Below are 25,146 nucleotides of genomic sequence, written 5' to 3' on the forward strand. Positions count from 1 at the left end.
CAATCAAATTCGAATGGAGAGGGAAGGGCAGGTTTGTTAGGGTGTGAGGGGAGATGAGGATGGATGGAGTTGTCTGGTTGAAGTGACGGGGAGAGAGTGACTTATTTGTTACTTTCACTTAGCATTAATGATTAAATATGATAATATTGATTAATTTACTGATGAAATTAAATCTTAAAAAATAATTGGTATAGTTTTAAGAAACAACTGAATAATTTTTTAAAATAAAAAGAATGATTTGTGTACAATGTTGCAGGAAAAAACTGAAAAGCCGAAGTGGGGAAAAATGAGTTGGGCTTCCTCTTTGCGCTTTGTCTTTTTACGGGCTTCTAAACCCAAATATAAAAGAGCCTTAGCCCTTAAGATAGGTGGGCTGCAATATCTGTTTTTCAAATGAGCAAGTGACACGGAGCAATTAGTATTGGATTTTATGGCAGACTTGAACCAGGACTAACTTTTATATTTTAATTATTATTTTTAGATATTTTAGATATTTTTATAATTTTGCATATTAGGATTTTAGACTCCTATTAGGATTAGGATTATTCTTGCATATTAGAATTTTATTTCTATTGTAAATAGCCTCCATTGACTATTAGGATTTTAGACTCCTATTCGGATTACAATTATTTTGTATATTAGGATTGTATTTCTATTATAAATAACCTCCATTGGCTATTAGAAACTGACTTTCCAATTTTAAGAAATTTCAATAAGACTTTTCGTCTTTTAACCTATATTTTCTCTTATTTCGTCTTAACCAAACGATATTGGTTACAACTCCTGACGGAGTCTAAATAGTCCTGTATCATATTGTTATCAGAGCGAAGTTCGACCATGGCAGATAACCAAGAGGCGCGACTTGCTGCGATTGAGGCATCTTTGGCAGAATTGAGGGAGATGATCAGACAATTGACCTTGCAGCAGGGAATTCACCAACCCGCCACCACCGCACACCCCCAACCAGTCGCCAATCCTGTGGTCACCAATCTTGTGGTCGACAATAAGGGAAAGGCAGTCACCTATGTAGTGAAGAAAATCTTATGCTCAACTAAACAGGAGGATGAGACGCAAAGGAGAAAGATTTTCCAGGCCAAGTGTCGAGTAGGAGAGGCAATTTGCAGGCTAATTATCGATAGCTGTAGTTGTGAGAATTTGATAGCTAAGCAGTTGGTGGAAAAATTGCAGTTGTCTACACAGCCGCACCCTTCCCCATACAAAGTCGGATGGATTAAGGAAGGGCTGACAATTGAGGTCAACAGAATCTGCAGCGTACCTATCTCAATCGGTAAATCTTATACTGAACTTGTTAATTGTGATGTTGTGAATATGGATTGCTGTGGAATTTTGCTAGGTCGCCCTTGGCAGTTCAATGTTGATGCTTTGCATAAAGAGAAGGAGAATTCATACATGTTTACGTGGAATCAAAAGAAGATTACTATCTTACCTTCCGGTTCTGCGAAACATTCTAAAGTGGAAGATAAGAATGTTGTTGCTATTTCTACGGGAGTGCAGAAGCTATCAGGCGCAGTTGAGAAATCTGGGAGCACACTGACTTTATTGGTGAGAGAAAAAAGTACAATGGAGGATGCACCATCTTTACCACCACCCGTCAAAGAGCTGTTGAAGGAGTTTCCTAAGATAGTGGAGGAATCATTAAAGCTTCCATCTCCGCGGGATATCCAACATCAGATTGATCTCATTCCTGGATCAAAATTACCAAATCTGCCTCATTACAAGATGAGTCCAAAGGAGAGTAAAAACCTCCAAAACCAGGTGGAACTTGCTTACAACAGTATTGCAGCAAGCAACTTGGCAAAGCAGCACGTGGATGTTTTCAAACAGGTACAACAACATCTTACAGAAGCCGATGACAAATATAAAGTTACAGCTGATAAATATAGGCGTTTCAAGTCCTTCAATGTCGGTGACTAAGTTATGATGTATTTACATAAGGAGCGTGGTGGATGATAGAAAAAACTTGACGCCAAGAAGATTGGTCCATTCCGGATCATTCAGAAGATCAATGACAATGCCTATGTTTTTGACCTCCCACATGAAATTAAAATTTCTAAGACGTTTAATGTGGCAGATCTATTTCAGTACTATCCTACTGATGACAACTCGAGGACGAGTTCTTTACAAGTGGAAGGGAATGACACGGAGCAATTAGTCTTGAATTTTATGGCAGACTTGGACCGGGGCTAACTTTTATATTTTAATTATTATTTTTGGATATTTTAGATATTTTTATAATTTTGCATATTAGGATTTTAGACTCCTATTAGGATTAGGATTATTCTTGTATATTAGGATTTTATTTCTATTGTAAATAGCCTCATTTGACTATTAGGATTTTAGACTCCTATTAGAATTAGAATTATTTTGCATATTAGGATTTTATTTCTATTATAAATAGCATATCTTTACTATTAGAAACTGACTTTCCAATTTTAAGAAATTTCAATAAAACTTTTCGTCTTTTAATTTATATTTTCTCTTATTTCGTCTTAACCAAACGATATTGGTTACAAACGGATTCTAAATAGTCCTGTATCAGTAAGGCCCACCAAAACATTTTTAGCCATGCGAGATCTCATTTTTTTTTTTAAAAAAAGACCATTCGAATTCTTGTTTCATGTTCTTATCCATCTAAATAAATCGAGATTCTCAAAATTAATGACAAACAACGAATATTCACAATAATATAATAAATAAATAAACAAAAAACCTTCCATACCCATTTTTCAAATAAAATCCAAGTGAACACAGAAAAATCAGTATTACAACGAGAAGTGCAGTAAGTTGAAACTAACAAGAACAGGCAGATAATTTTTTCATCTCGCTAATCTCTAAATCATACCCAGAAATGATATCAATCTTAGATCCTTTGAACACGGCAGCATCAGCACCGTTGGATTTTTTGTCACCACCCTCTAATGCCTTCTTAGAAATCACACCATAAATTTCCTCAAGCAGCCTCAAAAATGCTTTTTCCACATTTTCTCCGCTCAGAGCTGATGTCTCAAAGAAAAATAGGCCTTGGTCCTCCGCAAACTCCACTGCGTCTTCTGTTGAGACCGCTCTTTGGTCCATCAGATCAGCCTTGTTTCCAATCAAAGTGATCACTATAGAATTGTCAGCGTGGGCTCGTAGTTCCTCCACCCACCTGGCGACATGATCAAAGGTTGGTCTCTTGGTGATGTCATACACTATCATGGCTCCCAATGCTCCTCTGTAGTATGCGCTTGTAACTGCTCGATACCTGTAAAAGGTTTTATCTTTTATTAATTCTGATAAGATCTATATAGAAAGGGCATGAATTTCGAGATTTCCAAATGAAAAGAAAAATGGAGTTGAGAGAAAATGAGTGACCTTTCTTGTCCAGCAGTATCCCAGATCTGGGCCTTAACGACTTTGCCTTTGATGGTCACGGTCCTAGTCTGGAACTCAACGCCAATGGTGGACTTGGAATCCAAGCAGAACTCGTTCTTAGTGAACCTTGATAGCAACTGAGTCTTACCCACAGCAGAATCACCGATCACCACCACCTTAAACACATAGTCTATTTTATCTTCATGATTCTCCAGCTCACCGCCATTCATTTCTGGATTCATTTCTCTCTGCACAAAACCACGCTTGGTCTGGAGCAACAAGAAATTGGCAGTTGTGGTTTGCTGCAGCTATGTGCGAGTACCAAAATATGCAACTTCTGAAACTAGGACATTGGTCTTTGGACTTTAGTCTTCGTGGTAAGTGGGAGCAAGTAAAAGAAAGAAATAAAGTTTTCAAGGAAAAAGACGACCAGACAAGACTAGTTTTTAAGGATTTTTACTCTTCTAAACAGTGAAAAAGAGAGAAAGTTGTGAAACTTGGTCTGGTCTCTCTCTTTTATTGCGACGAAAAATGAGTTATTTATTTGAATACAATGATTGAGAAGAATTACTGCTGCCCACTGTATCTCAAAAACTATAATTATTTCTTAATGGGATTGGAAGTGGGGATCTGTATAAGTAATTAAGAACCGTTTTGGCCCACTAGTGCCTTAATTCCTGACACAAGTAGCTGATTTTTTGCCGCAATTAGCTGATTCAGCACCTCTTTTTTCCACTGTTGCTCAATGCTGGCATAAAGACAAGATATTCTTGCTGTTTCGCATTTTCCTTGTTTTGAAGGATCAGAAATCTTATTATCCAATTCAACCAAATTCCAGTTGGTTGATCAGTTCATGAGTTTCAAGTTGAAAACATGAATTCCGCCAGAAACATGATCAAGCAACCAAATCAGTATTAAAAGGGAATAAGCTTGATAAACACCACCTACTTTATTCTTCCATTTAATACACGCTACCGGATAAAGCTTCAGCCTTCAGCCTCCAGTTGATAGATCTTTTGTTTTTACTGAGTACTGATCCATTCTCTTCACTCTTCATTATACTGTGACCCCATAAGCCTAAGTACATAAACCAACAAACATAGGAAACTTCAAAAGTTGGTTTTACTCTACTGTTTAAAATCAAAGTGGGCCTCTCCAAATGTATGCACCGACAAGATTTGGCACAGTGAAATTCCTGAGAAATGATTAAGCTTGCACACTTCTCGAGGGAGTGCACAACGGTGATTTATGGGCTTTAGTGTGAAATATATTTTCTTCTTATTCAGAAGAAAATTGTCTATTAACTTCTCAAGCTGTGGGCTTTTAAGCGTTTTTCCATTTATGTATACAAAGAGCCTGCAGCTGCTGTTTTCTCCTACCATACTAAAAGAGACTTCTCAAGCTGCCATTAACGAGTTTGAAGTTTTTAAGATTTTGAATCAAGTTATGATGTTCAACTTTGATCGACCAGAGCTGCTTTTTTGGTTTCCCCATATTCTCTGTTGTTGAATAATCCCAAGAAGAGCTAGTTTGTTCGCGCACTCGAAAACTACGCCCATAACAAGTTCGTAATGGGCTGAAACTGAAGTCTGAAATGGCTTTTACAACTGAGAGAACCGCAAAGGCCTTGGCCCTCAAAACTTAAATCCACATCCAAAGATTTCAACGTGCAGATTTGGTGAGACCGCCAAATGGGCAGCAACTTTTCAAATCCATGGAAAAAGTTTTGAGGATGACTGCGCAATTGCAACCACATGGCTGCATGGTTGACCTCCTAGGCTTTGCCCGAGAGGCTATAAGAAGCTTACGGCTTCACAATGCGTATGCCAATAAAGCTAGATGCCGCCACATGCGGATCACTACTAGGTGCTTGCAGTTTCTATAAACAAGTTATAAATCCGTTCTAATTTAATTGCAGTTGAAATAGAAAATTGAATTTGAACTGAATCGCGAGGTATATTCTTCCTTTTAAAAGACGGAAAATATAATAAAACAAAGCAATGTGACAAAGAATAAAATTAAATTTATATAAAACTCCAGCATTATCTTTTGTAAATTGTTTCAGACCAACTTATGCCGTCTTCTCCTTTGTTCTGTATCTTTGACTCCTTACCACAAATTTGAGAATCTCATCGATTAGAATCACAGGAGCTGAAACCAAGATGACTAAAACCCACTCGTTCAGGCTCAATGGGACAATACCAAACACGTCTGCCAGGAAGGGAACATAGAGTATGAGGCAATGGAGTCCAAATGAGACCGACATGGCAACTAGAAGCCAAGGATTCCTCCAAGGTGGCATTGTGAACAAGCTGTTGTCTTCAGAAAGTGCATTAAGGGAATTGAACATCTCGATTGCTACCAGTACAGAGAGTGAAAGAGTCATTGCCTTCACTTTACCAACTGAGAAATAGTCACAAGGGTTTGAAAATGTGATCATGCGTCCACCAACAGAGTATGGAGCCACACTGAAATTTGACCATTTGGGACACTCCCCCCAATTGCGAAGCTGAGATAATTCAACCAGTGTATGCCCATCACTCACAAGATTGATACCCAGAAAGGAAGCATGGGTATACCACAAAATGAAAATTCCAACTGTTGCAATGCCTACATAAGAACCAATAACCTGCATTGAAAAAATGTAGTACCTTGAGAGAGCTATACGATTTTGTCTAACAGTTTACAAAATAGAGTTGGAAGTACAGATGCTAAATACCAAATAACGGAAGAGAACCCAAGAACTTATAAGAGCATCGTTGCTTTTGCGTGGTGGTTTCTGCATTATGTCAACATCAGCAGGGTTAAAACCGAGAGCTGTAGCAGGCGGACCATCGGTTACCAAATTCACCCATAAAAGCTGCACAGGTATCATACACTCTGGTATACCCAGCGCAGCAGTTAAAAATATGGATATCACCTCCCCAACATTAGATGATATCATATATCTGCAGATTGAGGAACATACAAAGATTCTGTTAACCACCACTCTGTAGGAAGAAGACAATTAACAACTAAATGTATTATGCACTACCTAATAAAAGCTTTCATGTTGTTGTATATTGAACGACCCTCTGCTACTGCTGAAACAATGGTACTAAAATTGTCATCTGCCAAAACCATGTCTGAAGCTTCCTTGGCCACCTGCAAGAAGAACATAAAATGTAAATTTACCCTCATGACCTGAGGTTAGAACAAAAATGAACTTTCTAATTCAACTTCTAGTTAAAAGTGCAAGTCCATTCAACTTAAAGGAAAATTGAAGAATGCCAAGACATGGAATGCAATATCATGCTCTTCAGCTTCCAGATGCCGTGAACATCCTCATTATATATGGCATATTCTTTAATGGATATGGCACATAATCTCAGAAAAAGAGAAAAAAGAGAGATAAAAGAGTGAAGAGGTTTTACTACCTCGGTTCCTGTTATACCCATGGCAATTCCAATGTCAGCCAGTTTAAGAGCAGGTGCATCATTTACACCGTCTCCAGTCATTGCAACAATCTCACCCATATCCCTCAGCAACCGTACAATTTCTTGCTTATGCCGGGGCTCAGCACGCGAGAACACCTTGCCTCCAGGTTTAGACAGAATTTCCATTTGTTGTGAAGGGGTGAGAGCCATGAATTCTTTACCTGTAAAACTTCTGTCTCTGAGATCTTCATCTTCATAAAATAACTTGATTTCTTTACAGATTGCCTCTGCTGTGGACTTATTATCACCAGTTATCACCATGACTCTAATACCAGCACCTCTACAGTCCTCAATTGCTTTCCGAACCTCATCTCGTGGGGGGTCCTGTTCATTATAAAAGTCTCTTCAGTTAGATTTATATTATGGTTAGTTAACTGATGTAAACCAGAAGGATAACTCACCCGTAGACCAACGACTCCTACAAAAATCAGATCACTTTCGATGGAGGAGTAGCAACCTGGATCAAGCAACTTCTTGTGGGCAGGATGATTCTGAGAATAGTAGTCTGAAAATTCTCCCAAGTCATCCTTATATGCCAGTCCCAAGCATCGTAATCCTTTGGAGCTCATTTCCATTAGTCTCAGAAGTAGTAGTTGCCTACAAGGTTCATCAATGGGAACTAGAGATCCATCTGCAAGCTGTATGTGTGAGCTGCGTTCCACTAAACCCTCAACAGCTCCCTGCAGATCTCAAAAGTCACACATCCATCTCCAAGAACTAGCAAATGAAAATCATTGAACAAAGCAAGCTAGGAACTAGAAAACAAGCAGCATGTGCATAAGCCAAAATGGAAACGTAATAACTTCAGAAAAACGAAAAGGTTAATTCTATTAACTAAGAAATTATGAAAATCACCACGGATGATCACCTTGACCAGAAGTCGGTTCCGCCCATTGGGCTCCCTGACAATAACACTCATAGACTTCCGAATGCGATCAAACTCCAATGTAGCGACCCTTTTCGATCTTTTAGTCCACCAGTCGCAATTTCCTACACTAGCAAAAAGCTAAATGAGATGGACAGCTGAATACAACTTCCACCAGTTTGTGTTATACACAACTATATCAGGTCAATGCTCACCTAATCTTACTCTGCTGCGGTCAATCAAATAATTTGCAACAAGTTCAGTGTCACGAATTTTATTCCTTGCCTTGGCATCTGGGACTCCCATCTTCTCAACCAAAACCTTCAGAGCAGCCTCAGTAGGCAAACCTGTAGCTCGGAACAAACGGCCATCACAAAAGATCCCAGCATCATTGCAAACAGCACATATTTCTGCCATAGCTTGCAAATTAGCATCCATGTTGTAGCAATTCCAATCGACAATCCCTCCATCTTTAGGATCATATGTTGTTCCTTCAACACGAAAAATTCTACTAGAAGTAGTTTTCCCACCCAAAGTGAAGAATTCTGTCACGGCCATCTGGTTTGTGGTTAAAGTCCCAGTTTTATCTGAGCAAATCACAGTTGTGCATCCCAATGTTTCTACGCTGGGAAGCTTTCTCACAATTGCATTCTTTTGTGCCATTTTCCTGGTGCCCAGTGCTAAACAAGTCGTGATTACCGCAGGAAGGCCTTCAGGAATTGCTGCTACAGCTAGAGCAACAGCAATCTTGAAATAGTATGTGCATTTCTCAAAAGAAAACCGGATATCGGCAGGCCATCCATGGACAACATCCCATGAGAGGAAATTTTTGTAATTTATGACCCACACGATGAGGCAAACAAGCCCAATTGCAGTAGTAAGCCTGCCACCAAACTCGTCTAGCTTCTTTTTTAAAGGCGTATCACTGTCTTCCAAAGACGCCTCATGTATTTGCTTCTGTATCTTCCCGATTTCAGTACTCATTCCGGTGCTGACAACCACACAAACACAGGTTCCATTCACAACAGTTGTACCTGCAAAAACCATATTTTCCTTAGCCTGCAGCTCACAGTCGTCAATGAATATGGGAGCAGTGCCTTTCAAAACAGGCATAGCCTCGCCGGTCAAAGAGCTCTGCTCCACTCTCAATGTAGATGTCTTCAAAGCTGCAACTCTCATGTCAGCAGGCGCTTTATCCCCAACCCGCAATTCCACTATATCCCCTGGAACAAGCTTCCTCGCTTGCAAGTCCGGTACCCAATACCCATCCCTTAGAACCTTTCCTGATTCACATTGCATCTCCTTGAGGGCTTCAAGAGCTCTCTCAGCATTGCTCTCTTGCCACACCCCAACAATGGCATTAAGAACCAAAATCAAAACTATAACAAATGGTTCCACATAGGCTTCAAATCCAGACTCTTCCCCAGATTCACTTCCATGCAAGTAAGCTAAAATAAAAGATATGAAGGCCGCAACCAGAAGAATTTTCACAAGCGTGTCATCAAATTGTTCCAATACGAGCCGCCATAAGGGCTTACCCTTCTCTTTGGCGAGTTCATTCCAGCCATATCTCTCTCGTCTCTTCTCAACCTCATACGAACTCAAACCCTTATCCAGCTTCACATTGTACTCTTTCAAACACTGCTCAACAGACCATGACCATGCAGGGAACGCTTTTTCCTCCATTGCTGTCTGCTTAAAGTTCAAAACTTTATTCCAAACGGAAATTTAGAGGAACCTCTCGCCAGATCACATTAGAATTCTGCAAAATAGTTCCACTTACAGTGAAAATGATGGATAGAACTCATAAGAAACAACAAAAGCAATAGATTTGTACTATTTCTAATTACTCATGGCACTCTTAGACAAGTAAAAAAGCCGTATATAATTCGATTTTTTACCCAATTAGTTAGTGGGGGGCTTTTCTCTGCACCTTCGTGCAACCACCACAAGTAATGTCCCAACCACACACAGAAAGGGAGAGAGAGAGGAGTTACTGAAAATAACCATAGGTCTCAGAACAGTTACTGGCTCTGAGATTTTATTACTATACCAAACCCAACCACCCACCGCTGATAATTGATGCTCCATGTGAGAAGTAATTCTCATGAAAAACCAAAACAAAGAGAAAACCAGACAAAAGAAACAAGCATAATACAGAGCAAAAAATAACAAAAACCACAGGCTTTACCTTAATTAGACCAAAAAGATAAACTGAAACATCATAAATGAACCACAAATCTTGTACCCATGAACCACAACGAGCATTCGACTCACAGCAGCACAGGACCAAACTCCCATGGAAATATAGAAGGAACTTTGGAAAGAAGTAGGCAACAAAGTTGGCTTGAAGACAAAGCAAAACCCAAAGAAAATTCTTTAGTTCTCTGAGGAAAAATCTTCTAAAATCGTAAAAGAACAAAAACAAAAGAAGTTAAAGAAACCGATTTAGACTGGTCAGTCTTTTAACCTTTGGAGCATATGGCTCTGCTTTTTTTGAAGAAGCATGTCGCTGCTGCTGCCCTTTTCCTTTCAAGAATTATAGGATCTTCGCCTTTAAAAATTTAAAAAATAAACCTGCGTACTATACCCAAAAAAAATAAAAAATAAAATTAAATCCTTAAGACGGTTAAATATTCAAAATAGTATATTTTTACTAAAATACCCTTTTAAAATGAAATATTTACTGATTTGAAATACTTGGAGTTTTATTACCCTACGATCATGCAGACTCCGTGATTCTTCCGAGGACGACTTGAATTGAACGCCTAGGCGAGCTAGTTGGTTTTTTTTTGAAATGGAAATTGAAAAAGTAAGATTTAAAATGTCTTAAATTCACTTATTGCCGAATTAAAACAGTAAGTGTCGAGTTATTTTATTTTTATTTATTTATTTTTATATGAATACATATTTTTTATATTAAAGATTTTTTTCATTATTAATTTTTATTTGAAACTACCTTGTATATTAGTTTTTTTTTTTCGTATACTATATATATATATAGGAAAACGTCTCTTGGGTCTTTGGCCAGCCAATTGGCATCTAGGTATTTAACTAATCATGATTTACGAATTATGATTAAGCAATTTATTAATAAATATTACTTATAGAATAGTAGTAAATACAAAAAAAAACTATTTAAATATCATTTTCTGTGAAATTAATGAAAATAAATAGATGATTAGACGCAGAGATTATCATGTAATTGTTTAAAATGTGAATAAAATAATAAATACATTTGAGATGGGTGGGTGCAATTATAAGCAGGAATTGTTTAAAGTAAAGAGCCACATTCCAGGAAAGTGCAGGGTTTACCTGCAAATTCCCAGGCTGTGAGATGCCTTTGCCATGCCATTGGGGCCTACTCTTTTGGTATTTTTATTTTTTCCAAGCACTTCTATTAATTTAACAATGAGTACTATTTAAGTAATACAACTGCAATGGCTATCAACTTTCCAGATCCTTAAACCATTTTCTATATTATTATCTATTCCTCTGTCTCTTTCCATTTTGTTCTTTTTATTATTATTATTAAATTTCTCCATCTGATGCTGATTTCTCAACGCAGCTGACATCTGTTTAAATTGACTTTCTTAGTTTATTCAGGATGAAAGCTGGAGTTCCGCATATCAAGTTTTGATTTTTGTATAATAATTAAGTCAATTTTTTAAATTTTCACCTAAATTAACACCTCAGTTTTTAGTTTATATTTTTTTAAATAAATGATATCATAGAATTGCGGGAAACAATCAATATAATTAAAGGCAAAGACCCTATAATAATCTAAATAAAAACCAATGAATCCAATAAAAAAATAATACAAGAAAATAAGCTTAGTCTGGAATCATAAATTTAAAATTGATTAATGAGTTCATGGAAAATATTTATTTAAATTTAGTTTATCATGAATTAAGTTATTATGTACAAATAAATGGATTTTTTTTTAAAAAATATTTTTTTAAATGTATAAAATTGTAGACTTTCTCTTTTAAAAATAATTTAATTTCTGCTATAACCAGAAAAATATTATCACAAAGTAAATAGAAGCTTAATTTGTGTATTTGAATCCATCATGGCTAATTTCTCTTGTTCTCAAAACCTTCTTTCTGTATGTGTGCGTTTTTATTTTTATTTTTATTAGCCTTCTAAAACTAAGAGCTGGAGCCCAACTCAAAAACGGCTACATTTGCTTTTGTTTGTTTCCTTCTTTTATAAAAGGTCATATTCGTAATTGGAAGAGAAAAACAGAAGAAAACGGGAGAGAGAAAGCAGTAGCCCAATCCAAAAGCCTAGAGCCCCCAGGAAACGCCCATGGGCCATGCTAATGGTTCTTAAAAGACTCCAGGCCCAGGCAGACCTCGCCATGCAGTTTCTTATCTTCTAATCGGACGGCCAAGACAAGCAGCTGTATCTTAGTCTGGTTATATATAAGCACACCGCACACCTTTGCCCCCAGAATATTCCGTCTTCCTAGGGCTTCATCTTGTTTCCCTATTCAAGCGTATAAGGTATGGTATGGCGATGAAAGCAAACGAAATAGAAGCATTACTGGCGTTGATTTAGATTTGATTTGAGGTGTTATGTTCAGGTTTTAGAGGCGGCAATTCACTTGCAACTATGGCGCGGCCGATTTTTGTTGGAAACTTTGAGTACGAGACTCGCCAATCTGAGTTGGAACGTCTGTTCGGCAAGTATGGAAGGGTGGAGCGAGTGGACATGAAATCTGGTATTCTTACTCTTTTTTTTTTTTTAAATTATTGTGCTAGGGTTTTTCGTTTCTCATGGATATTCGTAGTCTCTTCTGAATTAGGGTTTCGTTTTGGTGGAGAATGAGGAAAAGTATGGGTTTGAGCGCAACTCGTAAATGTGGTTTCACAATTTATTCGTATTTAGTTGGACGGGATTTTCACGTAGTTTTAGTAGACATTGTGCTTTTCATGTTTCAACAGTAGATCGATATAGCTTTTTCCGGGCTCCTGGTTTCGCAATTTATTTTATTCTCAAATAGCATTGGTGTGACTTACACTTGCTCTTAAACCGATTGCTCACAGGTATTGTGCCTCTGGTTTAGTTCTGTCTCTATAGCTTGCAGATTATGGTTGCTTGCCATTATCGAAACATCATGGTTCATGATTATTGATACTGTATGCGTTCTTTCTGTGTGCTATTTAAAAATTAAGTATCCATCAATCATGTGTGAATCTTGCTTCTATTTTTAACTCATGCTCTCCCATTTATAGCTCATCCAATATAACATGGTCAATTAAGTTAGCTTGAGTTGTGAAGTTTCTTTCCATTTGGATCTATTTTCTGGAAACGTTTTGAAGAATTCTTGCACATTATGTCTCTTTTTTTTTCTCCTGGATGATAGCTTCAAGCTAAGAACTTTGAGTTCTTCATAGGATTGTTAGATTTTACTTGTAAGTGGCAGTAAGCCTTATTGACTAGACAACTGTGCTTATGCTAAGAATCAATTTTGGTGGATTCAGATACACACCACTATTTATGTGGTGATCATATCTGATTACATGTCCAGGCAGAAATAATGGCAGCAAAAAAATTGCCGTTTCTCTGTAGAACACCTCCATATTAAGTGTTTGTTTTGACGCAGGAACTTATAAAGAAATTTGAGCTTTATCTGGGCTCGCCAACCTCTCTGCAAAACATTTGTATTGGCTATTTGGCTTGGAAACTTTCTTGCTTGCCTGCTCTCCTTCCACTCAAAGATGGAATCATCCTGCATTTTCTTCACTCGACCATCTGTAACTCACCCCACTACACCGCCCAAAAGTTGCCATTTTACAAGAATGGTCGTGGCGGGATCAATCAATTTATTATGCCATGCGTACCACAACTGAAAATAAGGGGATCAATGAATTCTGTCTTGCCATGTCTTCCATTTCTGAACTTGTGCTGTCTGAATGGCGAACCATGCTTAGCACTGACATCTCAGACCTGAAACTTTGGATTTAAAACTCTAAAATGCCAACATCTTGATTTAGTTCATCATGCAACGCTTCTACATCTACATCCTTATGTGCATCAGCCTATCAAGTATATGCAGGTGTTGTATAATTTTTAAGCTTTACTAGGAAAAGAAATCCTGATTTGGATGATGTGCTCAGGTTGGGTGGATATGCCTCCAAGATCATATATAGTCAATTCTATCTCTCATTTAATTACATTATTGCAGGTTTTGCATTCGTTTATTTTGAGGATGATCGCGATGCTGCTGATGCTATTCGTGGACTTGACAACACACCTTTTGGTTACGACAGACGGAGGCTTTCGGTGGAGTGGGCTAGGGTATGCTATTATTCTTTCCTTTTTTTTTTATGTTTACTATTTTGTCATCTAGTATATTTGTGGGCATCAATGCTCTTTAAGTTGTTATGATTGTCATAAGTGGTGGTGTTGAAGGGCTAAGATTGTTGTTCTAATTATTCTTCTAGGGTGAACGCGGTCGGCATCGTGATGGGTCCAGGTCGTTGGCAAACCAGAAGCCCACTAAGACCCTTTTTGTAATTAATTTTGATCCAATTCGTACCAGGGTTGAGGACATAAAGAGACACTTTGAAAGATATGGAGAGGTTCTTCATGTTAGGATACGGAGGAATTTTGCATTTGTGCAGTTTGAGACGCAGGAAGATGCTACTAAAGCCCTTGAATGTACACACATGAGGTTAGACACTCTTGCAATGCTTCATTATTACATTTATTTTTAGTCGGTTGTGTTAAGAAACTACGAAGGGTGATTAACTTCATTTTTAATAAACATTAGTAATCAGCATAGAGGAAGGGAAGGCACCAGAAATTATAATGTTGTTGTTTATGCAGCAAAATATTGGACAGGGTGGTGTCAGTTGAGTATGCTTTGAGGGATGATGGTGAGAGGGATGACAGAGATCATAGTCCTAGGAGAGGAGGTTATTATGGGAGGTCTCCTAGTCCTGTATATCGCAGGAGACCAAGTCCTGACTATGGTAGAGCTCGCAGCCCAGAGTATGATAGGTACAATGGCCCAGCTTATGATAGACACAGAAGTCCTGATTATGGTAGGGCTCGAAGCCCTGGGTATGGCAGATATCGCAGGTGCTTGCTATTCTATGATTAAGCGCTTTTTCTTTTTAATACTTTTTTTTTTCTTTTCATCAGCATGATTTGTTCTATCCTTTTGTAACCTCGCTACCTTGTGTCATTTTCAACAGTCGATCACCAGTTGGAAGATCCAGAACATGAAGGGATGGGAGCATGCTGGTTTTCTATGTGGGATTGTTGACTTGTCTAGTTGCATTAGCTTTAGATCTGTCATGTACAGAGAGCATGATACTGTAGTTTGTTCTTTATTGCTTTCATACTATTAAAGGCTGTTATGACTTTAATGGTTTTTATCAATGGAACCTGGTAGCACTCTTAAGGAAAGTTTAAATGTTTGAATGGTTGGCAGCGTAGACCTCATTTCGTGAGAAAATGGTTTAATACATACATACCAATTGCATCTCTTGATATGCTAAGAGATGGTGCATATTGGTTTCCATGTGCAATTCTCCCTGTCACAGCATCTTTTGTTTGAAAATACAGCATACGGTAAACATGGATTTAAATCGCATACATCCATTCAATATGCTTCCCCTGAAATAAGAATAAAAGCGAGAGCATTTTCTAAGTAGGCATAAAGAACGGAACTTAATGCGACGATTTTCTCAATTCTTGATCAAGGGCCTTCTCAAGCCAGGTCTCAGCATTCTCCATCATTTCGGGGCTGAGCCTCACCATTAGGATGCAAAATTCTGTTTCATCGAGTGCTCCATCCCCATTAAGGTCTCCTTCTCTTACCATCGCCTCCGCCTCTTCTTTGGTCATCCCCTGCATGCCTAGAAGGGCTGAATTTCTCCTCAGACTCCCTGATGTGATCAACCCTTTTTGGGGGTCTGCCAGCAGCCGAAAGCCACCGCATAATTCAGCTACAAAGGCATCTACATCGAGCTTCTCTGCCATCACCGGTAGCCAATCCTCAAACACGCTGCTTGTTGCAGTTTTTTTATCCTTTTCCATCTCTCTCGAAGATGAAATGAGCTATCAGTTTCAGATTTGTTAAAACAAGGTGATGTGGACAAAATTATAGATTCAGAGGTGGGCTTGCATTCCATAAGGCGATGAATGTACTTATTTATAGGAGTTGGAAGACCCCACATCAATAGAAGGCGTCATTGCTGTTCTTGGAATTACATGGCCTAAGATGATCTGGGCAGTTTTAAGTAGATCAAGCATTGCAGAGCACGTCTGTGTAAATGGACGGTCAGATTCAGGGGTTAATACACATGTAGGGTGAGATAATTTGGCATACTAGTACGTATTATGGTGCTGCCCACATCTGAAAAATATCACTTTTGGATGGGCTTTGGTTTTCGTTTTATTTTATTCCACATTGAACGGTTTCTAGGAAGTTGCTGTGGGGGATCTTGGATGACTGATGAGCTTAAAATTGTCCTGCTTTGCTTCTATGAAGGTTCTTGTTCGCTCTCCCTCCTTTTTATGAATTTATAACATATTATGAATTCTACTCTAATTATGTTTTTCAATTAATTATTATTGAAATAATTTAACAAAATGATTTGATTGTTTGAGTTTTATGAATAAAATATTTTATGACTTAAAAAATGAATAAAATATTTTAATATTTAATTTAATGTGATTTTAAGTAATTTTATTCAAATAATGGTAAGGAAGTATTTGAATCTCTGGAAAAATCACTGATAGCTTCCCGGCGTATGATTCCTTGGGAAATCGTTTGTCATATTTACTTTTGTCGCTACTCATGGATGAGACTACACTTGGAATTGAAGTCGAGTCACTGGATTGGATGACCTACGCACACAGGCACTAAAAACCAAATAATTGAATTAATGACAATCCGTCATTCTCAAGTTCTGCATAAAAAATGATCAACTCAAATTCGTTTCAATTCCGGTTTTTATTTTTAGTTGGTTTAATTCGAGTTAGATTTTTAATAGGTTCATTTTATTTGATTTCATGATTTAAACCCATCCATACACACTTATAAATGAAAAGATTGTCTTTAAGCAAGAGATGAAAGCAAACTTGAACCGTAGCTAATAACTGATGATAAAATCACAAATTATGATCTATAAAAATTAAAGCTTTTGTAAATCATTTTCTTTTAGAAAGAAATACAATAATCTCTGAATTGGATAAAAATACACTTTCTTTAGTTTTCCGTAGCAGGTTTTTCGAATTTTGTAATTTTTCACCTTTAAGAGGAAGTGAAAGGTTTTTGAAATTTTAAACAGAAAATATTATTAGCCCATTTCAAGAGGTAGAAACATTAAATTTAAAAAAGATCTCCAAAAGTTTTATTTCAAAGGTTAAAAAGCCTACTTTAGCCTAAATTGGCCCTTTAAAAAAATTATAATAAACAAATCCTAAAAATATTTAAGATTCTCCTCTTTTTCCACAGAAACACAAGCATGCATTTCTTTACTAACCAAGAATAAGATAAATTCACAAGAACCGGCAATTGCATAAACTTTCAAGTAAACCACCGCCACCGTAACCGGCAATTGAATAAACGTAAAAAACCTTTCACTAGCTTGCAAATTAAACATCCACCCATGCACATTGTTAACCAGAGCAGATATTTGATAAACTGGTACATTAAATATTGTGCATGTAAGGCCATTGGGTGAAAGCTCAATTGGCTGTACATTTCACTTGGCAGAGAAATCATTTCCAGCTTCAGACGTAACATGTGACAGAAAACCTTTCATGGAACCTCACAGGAAGCTACCTGGATACTACTAAAAACACAACCACCCCTTATTTTGGATCATTACAAGCCAGTAGTACGAAAATGTTTCTTTCAATACTTGTAATTGTTTCCTGAATTACCAAAATTAAACGAATACTCATGAAAGCTACCTGTCCCTACAGTGAGAATAATCACTTAAGGAACAAATTGCTACCAATTTTCATTAACAATCTTGAACTTTTCCAATGCGAATTTCCCTTCTTTGTACTTCTGTAAATCGTCGTAAGCTCTCTCGTATTTCCAACCCAGCAACTCTCCGCAATCGGAGCAGTAGATATTAGCAATCGTATGGAGACCAGTAATCAGCCGCCGATCCATTTTATGTCCTAAGATAATGTTCATTGTATGGGAGAAGAGAAAGGCTCTGCCACTGCTTGACTGAACAAAATGAAGATATATTTTTTTAATAATAATAACGATAATAGAATGAAGAGAAATTTCTCAAGAAATTATCACCTGGAAGCTCTTGGAGATAATATCATCATGACAGGATACGATGTTCCGGCATCTATAGCAGCTGTACAGCCTTGGTCCAATCGGATCAGCCATTAAAAAACAATTATATTAAATTGAACAAGGAAACAGGCTTGAAATGAGTCCACAGGCTAGTTGATCATTAGTTTGGGCAAAAATAAAAAGAAAACGAAGAGAATAATGATAAAAGAAAAAGTCTCTCCATTAAAATGATTTAAACAAACATCACCTTGTTCCTTGAGACTATGTCTCCCCTTCTTCTTAAATACAATATATCTTAAAATGTTGTTCTATGGCGGTGTTCGGGTCACAAGGTTGGAGATAAAGAGAGGTTTGTTAAGGTTTAATATCTTCTTATCTTCAGATGAAAATGAAATGTAGGGGTTTAGTTAGGATTGCAAATAGTTGTATGTTATCTAAATCTCAAACTTTGTGAATCTGATTTGTTAATTTCAACATAATTTGTTTTAAAAAAAAAACCATATATATTTTGAATGATTTTAAAAAATTATATTCATTTTCTATATATCACAAATATATTATTTATTTAATTTTATAACAAAAATTTAAAGGACATGTAATTTAAAAAATAATTGGTTTAATTAATTCTGTTCGGAACCAACAGTCAGAATAATTATAATCATAAGTTCAAATAGAGGCCTGCAACTCGGCTCCTTAGCAAATTATCTCAATTTGATTCATAAATCATAATAATTTGGACGGTTTCAATCCCAACTTTGATCAGTCTAAATTTATGAGATAACCTATTTATGATTTTTAAATATTTATACTAATTTATATTTTATAAATTTATAGTTATCTGTACTGTAATGTTGAATAATTTATACTATAGTTACCAATTATTTGTAATTTAATTTTAAATTTATAATAAAAAATCAAATTAATGTTATTTATTAAGTACATTTGCAATTGTTCTCATCTCTTATATTGTTTGTTTATTTTCAAAAAATAAAACTTTCATTAAATCAGCTAGTATAAATAACATAAACATCATTAATAATTTGTACGATATTTAATGATATTTTAATTAAATATATTTAAAATTTCGTCAATGTAGTTTGTTTTTGAATGAAACCATTTAACTAAAAAAAAAAAAAAATTATAAGAAGTTTTCAATTTAATTACTTAATTATATATAAAAAATATATATCTAAGACCCATTCGGTAAAACTACGTTCGTTCTTCTGCCCTCGCCGCATCAGCTCGCGTTCTCCACCATCTGCAGCCCCTGAACAGCAGCACCACCGCGGGATCTGTAGCCTCCTGCCAGTACTGCGCCGCCGCATCAGCTTGGTCCTCTTCCAGTGCCGCACCGCCTTTTGAAGCCACACAGCCATTTGAAGCCGCATATGCAGCCTCCCGTAGCAGCCGCACCACCCGTTTGGTTCCGATTTTTCCCTCTTTAACTTTGCAATTTTGATTTGTTTATTTATTTTGAATCAAGTTGTTTGCGTTGTTTTTCACCCTTGCATGCTTTATTTTTCCCCTCTTTGTTGGTTTGGTGGGCTTTTAGTTTAGGATGCAATTTTTCATACAGATTGAATTTTTCTTTCTCCCCACTGTTGATATTAGTGCAGTTTGCGTGATGGAGTTTGTATTGGTTATTCGTTTTTCGTAAGCGAGAAACCTATTGAAAGAGAATCCATTTCAATGCCGGTGACACAGAAACTTTGCTCGTAATTGAGGAATATCGAACTTCAGTAATTATAAGGAATTGTAGTTGTTGTTCACTACTTCCTTTATCAATGAGAATGATTATTATTTATGTATGAACTCAATCCAAAGATACCATGAATTTAGAGATGGAGAATGTACTGAAACTACTTTTTGTTGGTAGTTGGTAAGTGGGTGGTCCAATTTCAATTATCTATCTATATTTAACTCGTTGAATTATTTTTTGGTTTATTTTTGAAGGTTACACGGATGGTGAAGTTTAAATTGTTTTGCTCACTTCAAGTTGAGCAAGCAAGAAGATGGAATCATATAGCTTGTTTTCAAACTTTATTCATTTGATATTCAAATTTGTGTTTTATTTGTGTCATGTTGATGTAGTTTGTGCTGATTTGTAGTATTTTGTTACGGTTTGTGTTTATGTGATATTTTTTTAATGTGCTTGCTCTTTTTTTTATATATTATTTGTATTAATAATGACTAATTACTGATTCAAGTGTGCTACAAATAATTTTTTATTGTTATTTTGAAATTTGAACTCTGAGCTTTTAAATTTGGAGCTTGAGCTCTTATTGTGCTTTAGCTCGAATCTTTGTTAATGAGCTTAAATCAAACATGTTGTAGCTCTAGTTGAGCTCGAGCACGAGCTTCTAAATTTTTTTAATGAATGGCTTGGTTTGATTACACTCCTAACTGATTATCTTCTATGCAAATCAATATATTTTGTGTGAATTGATGCAGAGAAAGATTTGAGAAGGAATGGAATTTTGCCCAACATGTGGATTATTGTTGCGATACGAGTTGCCACACATGGGGCAACCTTCCAGATTCTATTGCCCCGCATGTCCCTATGTCTGTTCCATGGAGAGCAGGGTATTGACATATATCAATTAGCTTATTTAATTAATTTATTTTTCTTGGGGGGTGGAGATTCAAGGAATGTCTTGGCCATTGTCCTCTATTTTCAGGTTAAGATCAAGAGAAAGCAACAGCTGGTCAAGAAAGAAATTGAACCAGTTTTTACCCTCGACGACATGATGAAGGGGGGTTCTGAAACTGAAGGTAATTTTTATTCTTATGTATGTTTCTACTGCTCATTGCCAATTAGATGGTAGCTGAAGAAGTTTTGCTGTATTGTCACTTCACTCACATTTCTGATTTTTTTTTTCTGTTCATAATTCTTGTTTTGTTCTGCTTAATTGAAAGTTTTGCAGATATATAGTTGAATGCATATCTGCAGAACTTATTGGTCATTGTTACATTGTTTACTTAATTATTGATGCCATGATAGGAAACTGCAGTCATCAAGAGAAAATAGATTATAATTAATATGCAAAATGTGTTGTGGTTACTGCAGTCATCAAGAGAAAATAGATTATAATTAATATGCAAAATGTGTTGTGGTTACTGCAGTCATCAAGAGAAAATAGATTATAATTAATAAGCAAAATGTGTTGTGGTTACTGCAGTCATCAAGAGAAAATAGATTATAATTAATAAGCAAAATGTGTTGTGGTTACTGCAGTCATCAAGAGAAAATAGATTATAATTAATAAGCAAAATGTGTTGTGGTTACTGCAGTCATCAGGAGAAAATAGATTATAATTAATATGCAAAATGTGTTGTGGTTTCATGCATTTTTCATAATTGAAAATGTTGCAGATATGTAGTTGCATGCTTATCTGCAAAATTTATTTTGTTACATTGTTTACTTAATTATTGATGCTTTGATAGGAAACTGCACTTGCTAAGAGAAATTAGATTATAACTAATTTGCAAAATGCGCTGTGTTTCATGCATTCTGCAGTTCAACTTGTAAGATTATTTTGAAATGAATTGTGTTGGGATCTCACAGAAAAAATCAAAAAACCCTTTTTTGATGTGGTTGTGGGCTGCTGATGTTGAGGTGGCAAGGATATTACTTATTAAGCAAGTTGATTTGGTTGTCTGCCAAGCTTCATTGTGAAATGATTTTGGAGCAGCAAAAAACAGAACCGTTCAAATTACGTCACTAATGTTTCAGTAAAATAGAGTGAGAGCATTGGTGAGGCTAATTTTGTGGTCGGGAAGTCCAAAGTATTGAATAGATTGAAGGACAAGTTATTGAGGATGTTATTATCTTTTAATTGTGAAAAGAAGTTTTGTATGATGGGCCTCACTTTCTAGGGGCAAAAACTTTGTTTAATAGATTTCTTGAGTTAAAGTTTTAGTGGAGCTGTGCAAGATTGAGCAAAACTAGTGTTCTAGCAGTAGTAAAGGTTTTATTGCATTTTTGGTAGGACAAATTTAATCAGGGATCTAAAATTTTCACAATTGGGTTGGGAACTTCGAATGCCTAAAGTCTAAGAAAAGGTGGGAGGGTTGGAGCATCACATAGATAATCAAGCAAATAATTGTTTTTATCTGTTGTTCTTCTTGTTGATGCTCTGTGTTCTAGCAGTTCCCTTTACTGGTTTGGAAGATCATGCCATTCATTATTCTGAATTTTACATTTCTTTCCTCTTGTAACATATGCATTTTCTTGTGGCAGCAACATGCCCACATTGCAACTTTGGAAGGGCCAAGTACCAACAGCTACAGATCCGGTCAGCTGATGAGCCGGCAACAACATTTTATTTTTGCTTGAACGAGAAGTGCTCAAGGATGTGGCGTGAAGACTAGATACTTTTTATGTATGTTTTAGTGCAAACTTTTTTAAGTTTTGCAAGGCGATTCTTGCATCTTCCATGTTTGGATGTCTCCAAGTATTTGTGTGCGTGCTTCAGTTGTTTCAATCTCCACCTTTAGCTCAACATTAGATCTTTGCCAACCGGGTACAGAAATGATGAGCGTCTTGTCAAGCTCATATCATTTCTTGCTCCACTTAGATTTGGAAATGGCAGCTCAGAATCCTTTGCATTCATTCATCGGAGTGCATTCTCTAATACTACTATAATTTCTTTCCAATTTGAGATGAATGTGTGCTGGACAAAACACTGTAAGTGCAAAGATTATGCATAAATCTTGTAAATCAACTTAAGAATGCCCCAAAATCTGAGGAAAATCTTTGGTGTACTGGACGGAAAGAAAAGGGACATCTCGTTGTTTATTATTGTTGGGGGAGTTGTATTTAAAAAGTAAACATACCAAAATACTAATTAAATCTACTATTTAAAAGGAGAATCGCCCAATATTCGTCAGGGTCATGAAGCTTATAACTCTGACTCTATGAAGGTGAATTACAATTTTAGGTTGAAATGTAACTAATTTCATCCTCTATGACTTCATTCATTTTTCAGGATTCTTCTATATTTGAATGGAAAAAAAAAAATTTAATTTCCAACTTTCCTGTTTTTTGTTCCTCCTATTCTCTTTTTAATTTTTGAAGTTCATTTGAAAAAAAAAATTTACTTGTATTCTTTCAAATGTTGTGTTGATATTATTTATGAGCATTTAATTTAACTATTAGATGTAATATTTTCGATCGCAACTTTGTTTTTCATAATTGTTTTGAATTTTTTATTTAAATTGTATTACTTTTATTAAAATTTATTAATTATATTTTTAAATAAAAAATTTATATTAATAAGTTATTAAAAATTATAAAACATAATAGATAAGTTAAAAATACTATAAATACTAATTAAATTAATTATAATATTAATTATTATACAATAAAAATTATATATATGCATGAAAAAGTAATTATATTTTAAAATTTTACTTTTAATTATTATAGATGTATAACAAATTAATGTTTTTATATTATTTTATTAATATAAAAAATTAATATATATCTCTATTAATAATTTTATATACCAATAATAATAATTAAATATAATTTATCAAACATCTATAATATATTAGATATAATTACTTATCAGTTTTATTTAATGGTTAAATTAAACAAATTTTTAATTTTTGAGGGTAGAGTTCAAAGAGTTGAACTATTGAGGAAAGGATATCTCTCGTATAACATCTGAGTAAGATTCCGTGGCAGTTACATCAGCACGGTGTCGTGGTGTAGTTGGTTATCACGTCAGTCTAACACACTGAAGGTCTCCGGTTCGAGTCCGGGCGACGCCAATCTAATTGCTTGAGAATATTTTTTTCAGCTGTTTTTTCAATTCATATTCTCCAGTGTTGTATCATTATCTGAGCACGGTGTCGTGGTGTAGTTGGTTATCACTGAAGGTCTCCGGATCGAGTCCGGGCGACGCCAATCTACATGATTTTGATATGCTTTTTTTTTTGCTTTTTTTCCAATTCATATTCTCCAGTCTGGCATCATTATCTAGGCAGACTTTGCGGCAACACTTGGAAGATCACGGTATTTTAAAAAATACAGAATATTAATTAAATATACTATTTAATGTTTTGAAATATAAAATCACAAAACATACTTAACATTATATCAAAAAGTGAAATTTGACGATTTTTTTAAGCTTTGCTTGTATACAGAAAAATAGAAAAATATTTTCAATGTTTTTAACATTTTAAGTGGAAAATTAATTAATAAAAAATAAAAATTGAGAAAAATTAAGTCATATTAATGTTTTTTATACAGAATATTTTCTTTTTATGAGCAAAATTTTTTTAAATATAAATTATTTTTTAAAATAAGTAGAGTTTTAATTTTAAATTAAAAAATATATCAATTGAAATAGTATTTTTCAAATTATTGTAAATAATAATTTTAAATTCTCTTTATTATTTAAAAATCCATATTTAATTACGTTTGAGACACTCAAAAATATTTTACACATTCGAAAATTTTATTTATTACCGCTTTTCAAGCATGGATATTAAAGTTTATAACTTTTACCAATTTATCATTTTATTAATTTTTGCAGTTCTTTTTTTATAACTTTTTATTAATAATCACATATTTTTATACTTGTTTTCTTTTCACCAATTAATTTTAATTTATTCTAATAAAATTGTCGATTTTATTTTATTTTATAAAAAAATGATTTTAATATGTTATATTAATTAGCAGTTTTTCATAACTAACCCATTTATCCATTTCTCTGCATCTTTTTACATATTTTATAATGAAATTAATTAATAGTTATTTTTAGAATTGTATTTTTATTTTATTAAATGTTAAACATAATTGGATGTTTGATTAAAAAAAATGAAAATCTTTCAATGCTTGTTGAATTGGATATATATATGCTAGATTTTTTAAAAGCTATATATTAGACAATTAACTTAATATGAATAAAAGTTTTTATTTTAATATTAATTAAAATTATTATTAAAAAAACGATTTTACTATTTTAGTAATATATATTAATTAAAATTGAGTAATAAAAGCGAAATAAATTTTTAAATTACATTTAAAGTATAGGAAATTCGAAATGTAAGAACAATACGGTGTCGTGGTGTAGTTGGTTATCACGTCAGTCTAACACACTGAAGGTCTCCGGTTCGAGTCCGGGCGACGCCATTTT

At 35.2% G+C, this 25,146-nt stretch overlaps 5 protein-coding genes and 2 non-coding genes across 7 annotated transcripts; 4 read left to right on the plus strand and 3 right to left on the minus strand.

Annotated features, from left to right (window-relative positions):
- Positions 1–2,715: 2,715 nt before the first annotated feature.
- On the minus strand, positions 2,716–3,903 carry LOC110614254 (ras-related protein RABA3). The gene is made up of 2 exons (XM_021755744.2): positions 3,376–3,903; positions 2,716–3,265 (listed from the first exon to the last, which is right to left on the minus strand). The coding sequence occupies exons 1-2, from the start codon at positions 3,615–3,617 to the stop codon at positions 2,812–2,814; spliced, it is 696 nt and encodes a 231-aa protein (XP_021611436.1). The 5' UTR covers positions 3,618–3,903; the 3' UTR covers positions 2,716–2,811.
- Positions 3,904–5,306: 1,403 nt separating this feature from the next.
- LOC110614211 (calcium-transporting ATPase, endoplasmic reticulum-type) lies at positions 5,307–10,301 on the minus strand. Its single transcript, XM_021755725.2, has 9 exons — positions 10,187–10,301; positions 9,908–10,062; positions 7,932–9,478; positions 7,720–7,841; positions 7,253–7,531; positions 6,792–7,175; positions 6,410–6,519; positions 6,095–6,323; positions 5,307–6,004 (listed from the first exon to the last, which is right to left on the minus strand). The coding sequence occupies exons 3-9, from the start codon at positions 9,400–9,402 to the stop codon at positions 5,447–5,449; spliced, it is 3,153 nt and encodes a 1,050-aa protein (XP_021611417.1). The 5' UTR covers positions 9,403–9,478; positions 9,908–10,062; positions 10,187–10,301; the 3' UTR covers positions 5,307–5,446.
- A 1,766-nt stretch (positions 10,302–12,067) lies between these two features.
- On the plus strand, positions 12,068–15,138 carry LOC110614269 (serine/arginine-rich splicing factor RS31). The gene is made up of 6 exons (XM_021755769.2): positions 12,068–12,224; positions 12,305–12,442; positions 13,910–14,022; positions 14,169–14,398; positions 14,554–14,808; positions 14,925–15,138. Exons 2-6 carry the CDS (start codon positions 12,334–12,336, stop codon positions 14,953–14,955), a joined length of 738 nt encoding a protein of 245 aa, XP_021611461.1. The 5' UTR covers positions 12,068–12,224; positions 12,305–12,333; the 3' UTR covers positions 14,956–15,138.
- Positions 15,137–16,074, minus strand: LOC110614276 (calcium-binding protein KIC). Its single transcript, XM_021755780.2, has one exon. It carries the CDS (start codon positions 15,769–15,771, stop codon positions 15,403–15,405), a length of 369 nt encoding a protein of 122 aa, XP_021611472.1. The 5' UTR covers positions 15,772–16,074; the 3' UTR covers positions 15,137–15,402.
- A 3,113-nt stretch (positions 16,075–19,187) lies between these two features.
- On the plus strand, positions 19,188–22,657 carry LOC110614286 (DNA-directed RNA polymerase III subunit RPC10). Its single transcript, XM_021755791.2, has 4 exons — positions 19,188–19,424; positions 20,453–20,584; positions 20,680–20,773; positions 22,242–22,657. The coding sequence occupies exons 2-4, from the start codon at positions 20,471–20,473 to the stop codon at positions 22,370–22,372; spliced, it is 339 nt and encodes a 112-aa protein (XP_021611483.1). The 5' UTR covers positions 19,188–19,424; positions 20,453–20,470; the 3' UTR covers positions 22,373–22,657.
- Positions 22,658–23,702: 1,045 nt separating this feature from the next.
- On the plus strand, positions 23,703–23,776 carry TRNAV-AAC. Its single transcript has one exon. It is a non-coding gene; the product is annotated as a tRNA-Val (tRNA).
- Positions 23,777–25,068: 1,292 nt separating this feature from the next.
- TRNAV-AAC lies at positions 25,069–25,142 on the plus strand. Its single transcript has one exon. It is a non-coding gene; the product is annotated as a tRNA-Val (tRNA).
- Positions 25,143–25,146: the final 4 nt, after the last annotated feature.

Source organism: Manihot esculenta, chromosome 1 (genome assembly GCF_001659605.2).
Source record: "Manihot esculenta cultivar AM560-2 chromosome 1, M.esculenta_v8, whole genome shotgun sequence".
NCBI classification, from domain to species: Eukaryota; Viridiplantae; Streptophyta; class Magnoliopsida; order Malpighiales; family Euphorbiaceae; genus Manihot; species Manihot esculenta.

Coding starts and splice junctions, on each gene's coding strand:
- LOC110614254 (XM_021755744.2), bottom strand. CDS start 3,617: ATGAATCCAGAAATGAATGGCGGTGAGCTGGAGAATCATGAAGATAAA. Junction 3,266..3,375: donor GATACTGCTGGACAAGAAAG/GTCACTCATTTT, acceptor AACCTTTTACAG/GTATCGAGCAGTTACAAGCG.
- LOC110614211 (XM_021755725.2), bottom strand. CDS start 9,402: ATGGAGGAAAAAGCGTTCCCTGCATGGTCATGGTCTGTTGAGCAGTGT. Junction 7,176..7,252: donor TAGGAGTCGTTGGTCTACGG/GTGAGTTATCCT, acceptor TATAATGAACAG/GACCCCCCACGAGATGAGGT. Junction 6,520..6,791: donor TGGGTATAACAGGAACCGAG/GTAGTAAAACCT, acceptor TTCTTCTTGCAG/GTGGCCAAGGAAGCTTCAGA.
- LOC110614269 (XM_021755769.2), top strand. CDS start 12,334: ATGGCGCGGCCGATTTTTGTTGGAAACTTTGAGTACGAGACTCGCCAA. Junction 12,443..13,909: donor GCGAGTGGACATGAAATCTG/GTATTCTTACTC, acceptor ACATTATTGCAG/GTTTTGCATTCGTTTATTTT. Junction 14,809..14,924: donor GGGTATGGCAGATATCGCAG/GTGCTTGCTATT, acceptor CATTTTCAACAG/TCGATCACCAGTTGGAAGAT.
- LOC110614276 (XM_021755780.2), bottom strand. CDS start 15,771: ATGGAAAAGGATAAAAAAACTGCAACAAGCAGCGTGTTTGAGGATTGG.
- LOC110614286 (XM_021755791.2), top strand. CDS start 20,471: ATGGAATTTTGCCCAACATGTGGATTATTGTTGCGATACGAGTTGCCA. Junction 20,585..20,679: donor TCTGTTCCATGGAGAGCAGG/GTATTGACATAT, acceptor CTCTATTTTCAG/GTTAAGATCAAGAGAAAGCA. Junction 20,774..22,241: donor GGGGGGTTCTGAAACTGAAG/GTAATTTTTATT, acceptor TTCTTGTGGCAG/CAACATGCCCACATTGCAAC.